Here is a 12,764-nt window from a genome sequence, read left to right as displayed (position 1 = left end):
TATCAATGAATCTATTTCAGGAAAAACATGCAAATTCAGTAAATTCATTCCAGGAAAAGTACTTTCCAATGAAAGTCCTAACATGTGACAACATCTTGACGACAATCAGTTACGCTATTGCTCAATGTACATGTAATCTATCTGAGATTAATTACATTGATTATATTTATTTGTATCCCTGCATTAAACTGTATTCAGATTCTAAAAGGTAACACATAAATTAATTAAAACAAAGATTTGGAATTATACATTATGTTATTAAGAAGACAGAAGCATTCTGCTTTGTTTATCAAAAATGATTGTTTCTAAGAGAGTCAATGATAAACGAACTGCAGTGCCAGTTTTAACTTCAGAAACATTTTTCTTGCATCTGCTTTCTCAAAAACAGACAATATTTAATAAAACATTCCACACTCTTACCCATGATGTTACAAACTCTAAACGTAGACACAGGCAAGCGTTACAAACTCTTATCGAAGTATTACAGCTATATATCTCATTTAGTTAAACATACCAACAAGTGTAAATGAAACTGAAAAGAATTATGCTGAAAATTCATATTCTGTTCACAGTGTGCAAAAGTTTACATACATAGTAAGAAATACGTGTGGGCATAGTGAGTAAAAGTATGCATGTTGTCTCCTCACCACAATGTTTTTATACAATTTACAAAAATCCTGTTACAGATGTTATGGATCAGCAGTATTTCTGTTAGAAGATCCTTTGAAACCATTTTCAGTCTTGTTGTCACTGCAACCTTAACCTTTTACCTACAAACCCCTCTAAACAACAGGGGTCATCTACTGACTACAGACAAAAATCCTTTGAACTTTGACAACCTTAGAATACAGTGTTATTCAGTTTTCAAGCGGAAACCTCTTTCATCCTCAAGGTCACTGTGACCTTGACCTTTGACACTAAGGGTCATTTTCTGATCAAAGTAAATCATCTCATAAAGTTTGAAGGCGGTAAGCCTAATTGTTCTTCATTTATTCAGAAAAAAACAACATTTTAAGTATCTACATCACTGTGACCTTGAACTTATGCTCCCTAAAATAGTGAACGTCATTTACTAACCACAGCAATCATCATATGAAGTGTGACCTCTGTAGGTCTAAGCATTCTTTAGTTGTTGCTGTGGTATCCGTTTTCAGTCTCAAGGCCACTGAGACCTTGACCTTTAAACTACTGATCCGCAAAACATAAGATGTCATATACTGACCACAAGCAATCATCCTATGAAATTTGACTACTGTAGGCTGAAGCATTCTTTACTTATTGAGAGGAAACTATTCTCATTTTAAAGTAATTGTGACCTTGATCTCTGACCCCTAAAACAATAGGGATCTTCTTCTGGCCATAGGCAACCATTCTGTAAAGTTTGACGTCAGCCCAAGCATTCTCTAATTACTGACCAGGAACAGTTTCAGTCATTGTGACCTTGACCAATTACTGACCCCCAAAGTTGTAAGGTCATTGACTGCCCACAGAAAGTCATCCTATGAAGTTTGACTACCATAGACCAAAGCATTCTTTACTTATTGAACTGAAACTATTTTCATTCTCCAGCTCACTGTGACCATGGTCTTTGACCTACTGAGGTGTCATCTATTGATCACAGGTAAGCCTCCTATGAAATTTGACTACTATAGGCCAAAGCATTCCCTAGTTATTGACCAGAATTCCAATGGTCTACCAACTTACAGACCAAAATAAGCAAAACAATTTACCCCCTCTTCTTTGAAAGGGAGTTGGGGGGCATAAAAATAGTGATTCGGCTTCCTAATCAAGAAGCTCGTAACATCTTTCTTGTTTGGAATGTAGGGGAAAACTACATTTTTTATTGAATATGAAGTTTCCCCTAATGATATACATAAAAGGAATTTTAATTGTTAAAATGTGATGATGTGCTGAACGAAAGTAAAACTCAATCCAAATATCAAGATTCATTGATCACTGAACAGACAGACAGACAGGCCCTCAATAAAGTATTACTTAATGCGGAAAAAAGGCACTACTTTTGACGTTATGTCTTTCATTCTCAGGGCATTGATTCGAATACTCATGCTTCTTAAAACAAGGGCCTTTAACTCTGCAGTAACTGGACCAATACAGTTGTGTGAACTAGTTATCTACCAGAACTATTTTCGAAGTCTTCTGAGAATATATTATATATGATATTCTGTAAACAGTTTAATACCTAATATAGCTTTCCTGGCATCATCTGGACGGCAGTTGAAATAGAAGCGTACAATCCATCGGATACTGACAACCAGCCACGCCAACTCCCCCAGGAACACGACTGCAAAATAACATGTAGTAATAATCTCTAATGCATGTATCACCATTTATAACATTCCCATTTATGTTAAAAAGTTGTATGCAGCATGAATACAAATAACAGATAGACCATTCTGTACCTGTCACTAAACTGAATATTGAATAGTGACTGTATATGAGGAAATTAATAAGAGAATGAATGTGGCAGTGGGTGAGAATGCAGTTTTGCCTTCTAATTTCTGCTGCTGGCATGAAACTTTGTACAAAAAAAATAAACTTCTGCAATTTAATGAAAGATTTAATTTAGCATTTTATTGTTTATCCTCTCTGCATGATTCAACAGATTAATAGACTAATACCTGGCAACTTCAATATTCCGAACAGGTAACTATGACTTGCATATTAAAGAAAATGCTCCCCCAACACACAACATGTAAAATAGCTTGCTTTTATTACACTGATGTCTACACTAACAAGAGGACCATGATGGTCCTGAATCGCTCACCTATCTCCACATGACCCAGTGTTCAACAGAGTATGACATCGTTATTTCTATTATATGACATAGTGACCTAGTTTTTGAGCACATGTGACCTAGATATCATCAAGATAAAAAATTCTGACCAATTTTCATGAAGATCCATTGAAAAACATGGCCTCTAGAGAGGTCACAAGGTTTTTCTATTATTTGACCTAATGACCTAGTTTTTGAAGGCACGTGACCCACTTTTAAACTTGACCTAGATATCATCAAGGTGAACATTCTCACCAATTTTCATGAAGATCTCGTGAAAAATATGGCCTCTAGAGAGGTCACAAGGTTTTTCTATTTTTCGACCTACTGACCTAATTTTTGACCGCACATGACCCAGTTACGAACCTGACCTAGATATCATCAAGCTGAACATTCTCACCAATTTTCATGAAGATCCATTGAGAAATATGGCCTCTAGAGAGGTCACAAGGTTTTTTCTATTTTTAGACCTTCTGACCTAGTTTTTGACCCCACGTGACCCAGTTTTGAATCTGACTTAGATATCATCAAGATGAACATTCTGACCAACATTCATGAAGATCTCATGAAAAATATGGCCTCTAGAGAGGTCACAAGGTTTTTCTATTTTTAGATCTACTGACATAGTTTTTAACCCCACGTGACCCAGTTTCGAACTTGACCTAGATATCTTCAAGGTAAACATTCTGACCAATTTTCATGAAGATCCATTGAAAAATATCGCCTCTAGAGAGGTCACAAGGTTTTCCTATTTTTAGACCTACTGACCTAGTTTTTGACCGCACATGACCCAGTTTCGAACTCGACCTAGATATCATCAAGGTGAACATTCTGACCAATTTTCATGAAGATCCATTGAGAAATATGGCCACTAGAGAGGTCACAAGGTTTTTCTATTTTTAGATCTACTGACCTAGTTTTTGACCCCACATGACCCAGTTTCGAACTTGACCTAGATATCATCAAGGTGAACATTCTGACCAATATTCATGAAGATCTCATGAAAAATATGGCCTCTAGAGAGGTCACAAGGTTTTTCTATTTTTAGATCTACTGACCTAGTTTTTAACCCCACGTGACCCAGTTTCGAACTTGGCCTAGATATCATCAAGATGAACATTCTGACCAATTTTCATGAAGATGCATTGAGAAATATGGCCTCTAGAGAGGTCACAAGGTTTTTCTATTTTTAGACCTAATGACCTAGTTTTTGACCCTATGTGACCCAGTTTCGAACTTGACCTAGATATCATCAAGATAAACATTCTGACCAATATTCATGAAGATCTCATGAAAAATATGGCCTCTAGAGAGGTCACAAGGTTTTTCTATTTTTAGACCTACTGACCTAGTTTTTGAGCCCACGTGACCCAGTTTCGAACTTGACCTAGATATCATCAAGGTGAACATTCTGACCAATTTTCATGAAGATCTTGTGAAATATATGGCCTCTAGAGAGGTCACAAGGTTTTTCTATTTTTAGACCTACTGACCTAGTTTTTGACGGCACGTGCCCCAGTTTCGAACTTGACCTAGATATCATCAAGATGAACATTCTGACCAACTTTCATAAAGATCCCATGAAAAATGTGACCTCTAGAGTGGTCACAAGCAAAAGTTTACGGACGCACGGACGCACGGACGGACGACGGACACCGCGCGATCACAAAAGCTCACCTTGTCACTTTGTGACAGGTGAGCTAAAAATGTCATATAAAGCTTGAAAATCTTAGTTTCAGTCACTCAAATTGTTTCCGAATTACAGGTACAGACATTTTCACCATTATGTGTATGTAAGTACCAAAATCAGAGTTTCATCTCCAAAGGTGGTTTTAAGGGGGCCCTCCATTTTAACAAGATTTATGAATTCTTAAAATAGAAAGAAATTTTCTGCTTGAGGGCTCCTTTTGACGAAAGTCCTACATTTGTGTGTTTGTACACAAAAACTGTACCTTAGACATCAATTTACATTGTAATACTAATAACATCAAGATATTTTAAAAGTTGTCAGTATCTTTAATTTCCCAAATTTAAACAAGGGGCCATTTTCTTATGTACACCTTTGTAGTGATGAACAAGGCGATAACCTTAAGACGGCCAGCACATATTTATGCAATCTCGCCAGGCATACTATGTTTTTGACAACACAGAAAATGACGTCACTCGACCTTCAGCTATTTCCGGAAGTAAATAAAATGAAAGTAGAAATGCTAAACTTGAAAATGAAAGCCGCATTTTGATTCGTAGTTAGTCAGGGGTCACGCGCAGGGGTCACCCCGTCTAAATATATGCGCGTGGACTTCTTTTTTTTTTTTTTTTAGCTATTGGGGAGCCAATTTTCAGCACTTTATTACGAATTTAAATTACCTGGGCTTCAGTACAGCATGTCAGCTTTTAATCTATGAAAAAATATTTGAGCTCTGGATAAACAGAAATCCCACAGGGGTCCGTAACGGACCAAGGGTACATTGATAATTTTGGAACTTCATCAAATCGCTCAAAATGTCATTTTTGATGTTGTCTGAGAGTGTCAGTATATGCCTCAGATGTAAGATATAACCGTATTTGAGAGCTCTAGACCTAGACATTTCAGAAATATTTTCAAAATAAGTTTCGTATAATAAATGTTGTTTCTACGGAAGCGTGAAAAGGCCATCAGACGCTAATACGTTTTAGTACGTTAAGGCTGCGGAAAGGATATATAAAGGAACTTTACATCTGGTGCAGTCTGCCTTCAAGATACAGATACTGATACAAAATAAACTATAGAAATGATTTTTGTTTTTCTAACAAAATACTTTCTGATGTTAATCTTCTATACCAGACAGGGTTATTGACAACCAAAGACATGTTGATAAACATTCCAAGTCAGCTCATTTATTTAGCACAGCTTACTTTCAGTTTGATCCCCAGAGACTGAGCTGAGCTTCTTGGGCTGTCTTTCATCTTGTTTCTGCATCAACAAGATACAGCTGAGCTGTCAAGACACTAACATCACCACAAATAGGAATGTAATTAAAACTGGATACTGCTGATATTAAACCTTATAATGTCAAATAATGTATAATGCATCTTCTTTGCATATTTATGACAGATCATATTCCCTTTGAAAATCACTCGGGCAAATCTTATCCAGTCTATTTTTTGAAAACTGTAAATGCTTTATGAAATTCTATACATGCTGTATGAAATTAACAGTATAAATCTCCTCCATATCTATGTAACAGGGAAACTATAATCCCTCCTTTCAATATGGCTTTTTCGTTCAAATGGGGCAAAAACTTGTTCAAAGATAGAGCAAAAAAATATTTTTTTGCAGATAGATGCATATATTCCAGTCAGTACTAAATTCCTATGCCTGTTAGTAGTTAAGTCTTCATATTCCTAATATTCAAACAGAGTTTCATCAAATTTCTATTCATTTCTAAATATATGCTGCCAAAAAAAATTGGCATGTCATAAGAATTTCTCTGCCAGCTTGGAAATTATTTGTTTTCTTAAAATATTAACATTTTGCACAGCTCTCCACCACTGTTTTATCAGCAGTAACATGGTAATTAACAATTAAAATTCAATGCCAACCAAGGAAATCAATTAGATAGACTAAACAATCAGAATTAATTAAGTGGCCAGTTAGGTATTTATCTGTACTTTGATTAAAAGCGTTATTTTAATTTAGTATTGTGCTACTTTGACACCAAACTACAGGTATACATCAACTGCCATCAAATTAAAGTTCAATATATATGTATCAAAGTATCATCTATGATCTGTGAAAACTGTTTGAACACCACTTTAATAACTTCTATCTATTATAGCCTTTGAGCACCTCATGTAAATACTGTAGATAAAAGTACAAAGCAATGTTTTCCACATAAAATTTTAAGATTCACCGTTACATTATTGTCTAAATAATTTTCCGTTAGATATTATCTGGTATGCATTGGTTTTTTAGGTTTTAATACCAAGTGCTTTCTGCAGGTTAGCGCCAAGTGCTTTCTGCAGGCAATATAAGTTGAATATTTCTCACTCTGTTTTTATCAAACGTTATGCAAGGTGATTTCACAATTTCATCTTTTTTTGTAGGAGCAGGGGGAGCCAGCATATATGCTTCCCCCTCAGCTTTTGACCCTAAAACTAATATTTTTCTTAGAAATAAGTAGATAAAGAAAGGGGGAACTGATTTTAGGGAGCATGTAGATGTACTGATAATGATTTGATGTGATGAGGAAGAATGTTTTTTTTTTTGTTTTTCTTTTGGGGGGGGGGGGGGTGTTTGCTCCTACACCATTGTTATTTGTTTATCATGGCAAGCACCAGGGCTTCGGAAATTTGCCGGTTTTGGACCGATTTTTTACTTTTCAGACCGATTCGTGAAGTGAAAAAACGAAAAAAATCGGTCCCATAAAAATGGAGAAAAGTATAAATTTCGGTCTGATATCTCAATACGCGATCACCTGCCAAGCAGGAAATTGTTGGTCGCACCCTCAGATAATCAATAAACGTGTCAAACGGTCTGATTGTCACTTTGATTAATTGTCCGTAATTAGCATGTGACGCAATCAGTGCTCGCGCGGCATATCCTTTAATGTTTGCAGACAGCCAACTGCAATGTATTAAACATTTTTGACTGGTTTCCAAATGTTTCTGACTGGATCCAAATCATTTCGACAGGGATCCACTTCTTTTATTTAGAATCCGATGGATGGTTTATTTCAAAAAGCTATGTTTGATCTCGGGTAAAAAACAAATGGTCTCTGCATTTAATCAGAGCTATAATTGTACATTATAGCTCTTTGATTTAATGAGACATCACACGGAAAACCGATAAAAATAATTTTTATAATTACTTGATTAAAATTTTGAAAAAACAACATGATTCATTTGTTGGGGCTCCAGCTGAAACAAGTGCAGAAAATGGTCTTTGCAACCCGACTGTACAAAAAAGAAAAAGAAAAAAATGGACTGGCAAACACGAATGATAAAGAAAACCGAATTGGCGCTTTTTATCAAATCGGTCTTTTAAAAAAAAACGTTTCAAAATGTCATTTTGTTTACATCAGAAGAGAACATATAACTTTATAAAATGTAGTTGCTTATTTAAGTACATCGTAAGTGAAATGAAATATCCGTGGCCAACCCGCGTGACCTTTTGGTACTATACAGGCTTCACATAACGTACGCATTCGGTCCGCGGCTGAGTATTCTTAAAATATTGAGGCTGTTTAGCAGAGAATATGTGTCGTGTAATTCACTTTGACGCATTGTATTTTATAGAATTCCGTCAAAGAATGAGGTAAGGTTACAAAGTATCTGCCGTGTATACGGTACCGAAGTCACGTGCGTTGGCTTTTAGCCTAGTTACGTACACGGTGTCAATGCCTCGGCAATTTTATCCTTGCAAGTATTTTCGCGGAAAAACATCAAAATTTAAACAAAGTAACAATCACACACAACACTGAATAACTGTCTTCATTGTATAGTAACTCGTGGTGACCGTTCACTCAGTTTTAATGCATGACATGCTTATTTCTTTACTCCATCACGTTTTACAAAATATGTAATATTGGGAATGCGATGGGTGGGGTAGCGCCGATGTCAGGATTTTCGTTTCAGATCGATTGAGTTATCAAAATTTCCGGAGCCCTGGCAAGTACTATTAAAAATCAAATACCAAATATACTTGTGTAATAACATAGGCAGTGGCACTACTTACAGAAAATGAAAACAAGACCTAAATTGAACACGTTACCAAAACTAGTGACATTGTTAGAGTTTTTGCATATGTATCCAATCTTAATTATAGCTGCAACCAGTAATCAATGTGGGGACTCCTCCAGAAATCTGTTAGCAATTTTAGTTAAGGACACTGCAAGATAAAGAATGTGCTCAACTTCCATGGTTCTATTTGTGTTCCAGGTGTAAAACACCCCATACATAGGACTCATCCAAATGCTAGTAATTTTAGCTGGAGGAACTTTCAAATGACTCACTGCATTCATATTTAAAGAGTTTTGCAAAACAATCTACCTTTTAAGGAATGACAAGTTTGATATTGATTCTACAGACTTGTGAAGTTTTCCTCGGGCCAAGCTAGGTTTGATTTGCATTTTGCTTACCTATGCGCACATACAGCAGGTACTGCATGCTGATGCGTGGCTCGGTATCTAGTATACTCCCACGGACACTTATGAGGGTGACTATACTCTCCACAATGAGGCATGCTAACAATATCACTATATATCCCAACACTATATCCTTCAATTCTCTGGAGCATTGCGACGAAGTATCAAATTCCACTTTTGTAAATATATAAGATAATGCTGCTAACTGCAATAGAAACAAAAGAATGATTTGAATAATAAAAATAAAATAGCTGCTATCAACATTGGAAGTTCATATCACTGACACATTAAATTGTCAAAATTTCAGGAAGCCAAAGCAGGTACATGACATTCCTGTCAGACTTAAGCTTAATTCAAATGTAATGCTGTTTTCAGTAACTTTAGCTATGATGATACATACCTACTGTACATTTAAACTACAAGACTTTCTTGATTCAGGTGGAACATATGATCATAACATACTGTATTCATACTTCCTGGGCAAGAATGAAAAGATGAGTTTGCAATTTGTTTCCCCTACTGTAGCTATACACACTTGACCTCATTATCTATTTGAAATCTTATTATTTAGATATTTAAGACAAGTATATCTACATATTTCCACTGGCCTTGAAGGTAAAACCTTGATAATCAATACATATCTTACACTTGTTGTGATTATATGTAAATCAATTAGTGAATGCCGGCTTTCACTTTCATGTGGAGTAATAATTATCAAAATAGTATGATGCTTTCTAATTTACAAAGTGAAAATTGTTGTAAATATATTGACAAGTAGTTATAGTATCATGGTAAGTGTGTTACTTGGTTGTAGCCACTGATGAGTTGTTGACTAGCCAATGCATTCATAATGAATTCAATAACACTTGTGAAACTGGAAATATATTTGATAATATGCATAAACGTGACTCATTAATTGTAGATTTGTGTAAAAGCTAATCAATACTTTAATAAAGAGAGAAAGGTGTTACCAGTGAAATACGATTTCAAAACCACAGACTATGTTATGCTCTTACCAAATAACATGAACCACGACCATAAACAAGGCTGGCAGGACCATATCATCTGATCCCACCGACCATCTTCTACCAAACACCACAATTCCTGGCATTTCCCTTGTACCAAAATATATCCCTCAATTGAATACACATAATATCACAGCACGGAACACATCACTCATTTCTTACTCGTTCTACAGTACAGACGAAACTTGTGACATCGATCGGGAAACTGCGCGCGGTCACCTGTTACTGTAGACTGTACTAATATTTTAACAAATTATGTACCGAAGTAAATTTAATACAGAAAAGTGCCGCGGAGTTAGTCTGTTGTCAGTTACAAGCCGATTAAAAACGTACAGATTTCTGTACGAATACCATAATCCACTGCGCGAATGCTAATCTAAAAATAGCCAGGCTTCTACATCTACATCTACATGATACTTCCAACAATCATTAGCGATTATGACTGGAATAAAATCTGGAAAGTAGATCCCTCGGAAGCACCGAGAACAAGGCAAACAGTGAAAATTGCAGACTCGGTTTGATTGAGTCTGTTCATGAGCAGTAATGTAAAATGCAACACTGCCCACGTCCTCTAGCACCGGCTTAAGCAGTATTCAATCTTCAAATCTAAATGAGCTGAAATCAATGATCCCGAAGGACCAGAAAATATAACAACACTGAGATGAAGTCGGGGCGACTTTTTACGGCCGCCACACAGCACTTAACACCCGCTGTTGTGAAGAAAATAAAATCTGGAAAGTAGATCCCTCGGAAGCACCGAGAACAAGGCAAACAGTGAAAATTGCAGACTCGGTTTGATTGAGTCTGTTCATGAGCAGTAATGTAAAATGCAACATTGCCCACGCCCTCTAGCACCGGCTTAAGCAGTATTCAATCTTCAAATCTAAATGAGTTGAAATCAATGATCCCGAAGGACCAGAAAATATAACAACACTGAGATGACGCTTGTCTGGGCAGTGTTAAAAAATGAGAAAACTCATTAGGTGCAAAGAATAAAAATTACTACAGGTGCTAAGTTAAAAACATAGTGAAGGAATTTACTGCAGATGTACAGTAGCCAGCCGCTCAGCAAATATGTTGAGGCTGGGGCTGGACTGTACATAGTGAGGAAGGCCATTCCATAGTCTGATTGTACGGGGGAAGAAGGAGTTCATGTGGTATTGAGTACGGGACTGTGGAATTAGGTAGTTAAGGTTTCTGGTCGGAGTTAGATGGTTATGGTCGACGCACACATGATTCGTTCAGATTTTGTAAAAATAGATGAGAGAAGATTGTATGCGCCGTTGTTCTAAAATTTGCCAGTTTAGGATGTCAATCATCTGGGTTACACTGCTTGTATAATTATAGTCGTTAAAGATAAACCGTGCAGCTGATCTTTGCATATGAGAGGGACTTTTGCCAGGGGTGCCAGATGGATGAGCAATACTCGAGTTGTGGACGGACATAGGTGTTATAGGCTTTCTCTTTGACCTTTTTGTTTGTTGTCTGAACCACTGGCGCCAGATCAGAAAGAAAATGCCTCTGAACATGTTATATATCCTACCCCTAGGTATTCTATAAGAACCATGGTCGTGAACGGGAAAATATACTAACCCGTTTCAATCGCGCATTTCATACCTAAAACACGCAGTGGGGTAAATGTGTACTATGGATATCAAACAAGTGGTATTTGATGTTCCATTGTGTACCGGTCACATTTTTCAATACATCTTATCTTAGAAAAACAACGCGTAGTTTATAGTAATTTCAACATTACACAAAAAACTTGCTTGAACTTCCCTGGTGAAGTTCCGTTCTAGATTACAAAACCATTCTGATTGGCTGTTGTAAAAATGTATGTCAATCGTCATTTTACTACACGTGTTCGCTAAAATGTGAAAATGCAGCAAAATGTGCAAAAATGAATAAAATATACAGAACAGATGCAGGCCAATGTACGATTTCAAATTAAAGATCATATAAAAGATGAATTTCATTCATCATTTCGAGTTTTAGTGTAAAATTGTGATTTTTTTTAAAATCTGTTTTTGTTTGTTTACGTTTCGCCAAACATGTGCGCACTGCCGTGACCTCTAGACCGGATGTTCATTAGGGAAGTTCAAGCAAGTTTTTTCTGTAACGTTGACGAAAGCATAAAATATGTTGATAATCTCAGTAATATGGAATATTGAGACAATGTGACTGGTGCACGATGGAAGATAAATTATCGCTTGTTCAATATACTAGGTACCCATTCACCGAACTGCGCGTTTAAGTTGAGAAATGTACGATTGAAACGGGTTAGTGCACTTTTCCGTTCATGACCATGGTTCTTATAGAATACCTAGGGGTAGGGTATAACATGTACAGAGGCATTTTCTTTCTGATCTGGCGCCAGTGGTCTGAACATTTCTTTTGAGAGTTGTTTGCTTTAGAGGAAATAATATTAATATGTTCAGACCAGTTTAAGTCTTTAGTCTTTCCCAAAGAGAAATGTGTAGCTCAGGTCACGCAGGTTAAACATTGGTATTGAATGCATATAGTACATGTACATTGTTTTATTAATCCTGAAAGGATGGTCCAATCACCTAACATAACAAGTTAAACCTACAACTATGAATGTTTAAACAATACGCAACTGATAAGCGCTTCCAGTCAGCTATATTTTCCATGTTGTAGAATAGGTATAGAAATCTAGATCTACTGGTAACTTACTATAAATCATCCTCTTTCTACGCATGTATCTAGTATTGATAATGGAATTGTAACTAGGTATAACTAATTGAAATCTTCTGCAAAACATCATAAATTAATGACTTCCCATATCCAGTGGGTCAGATT

At 36.3% G+C, this 12,764-nt stretch overlaps 1 protein-coding gene across 3 annotated transcripts in view; it reads right to left on the bottom strand.

Moving 5' to 3' along the window:
- The window catches only part of LOC123551910 (diacylglycerol lipase-alpha-like), a 124,620-nt gene extending 114,458 nt beyond the window's left edge, over positions 1–10,162 (bottom strand). For all 3 annotated transcript variants that reach the window (XM_045341191.2, XM_045341192.2, XM_045341193.2), the window contains exons 1-3: positions 9,936–10,162; positions 8,914–9,125; positions 2,201–2,302 (exon numbers count right to left, since the gene is read on the bottom strand). In XM_045341191.2, coding sequence (XP_045197126.2) covers positions 2,201–2,302; positions 8,914–9,125; positions 9,936–10,030 — 409 coding nt within the window. In that variant the 5' untranslated portion in view covers positions 10,031–10,162. The remainder of the gene's footprint in view (positions 1–2,200; positions 2,303–8,913; positions 9,126–9,935) is intronic.
- Positions 10,163–12,764: the final 2,602 nt, after the last annotated feature.

Source organism: Mercenaria mercenaria, chromosome 4 (genome assembly GCF_021730395.1).
Source record: "Mercenaria mercenaria strain notata chromosome 4, MADL_Memer_1, whole genome shotgun sequence".
In the NCBI taxonomy this organism is placed as follows: Eukaryota; Metazoa; Mollusca; class Bivalvia; order Venerida; family Veneridae; genus Mercenaria; species Mercenaria mercenaria.
The sequence above is the reverse complement of the archived record's forward strand: the minus strand, read 5'-3'. Positions and strand labels throughout refer to the sequence as shown.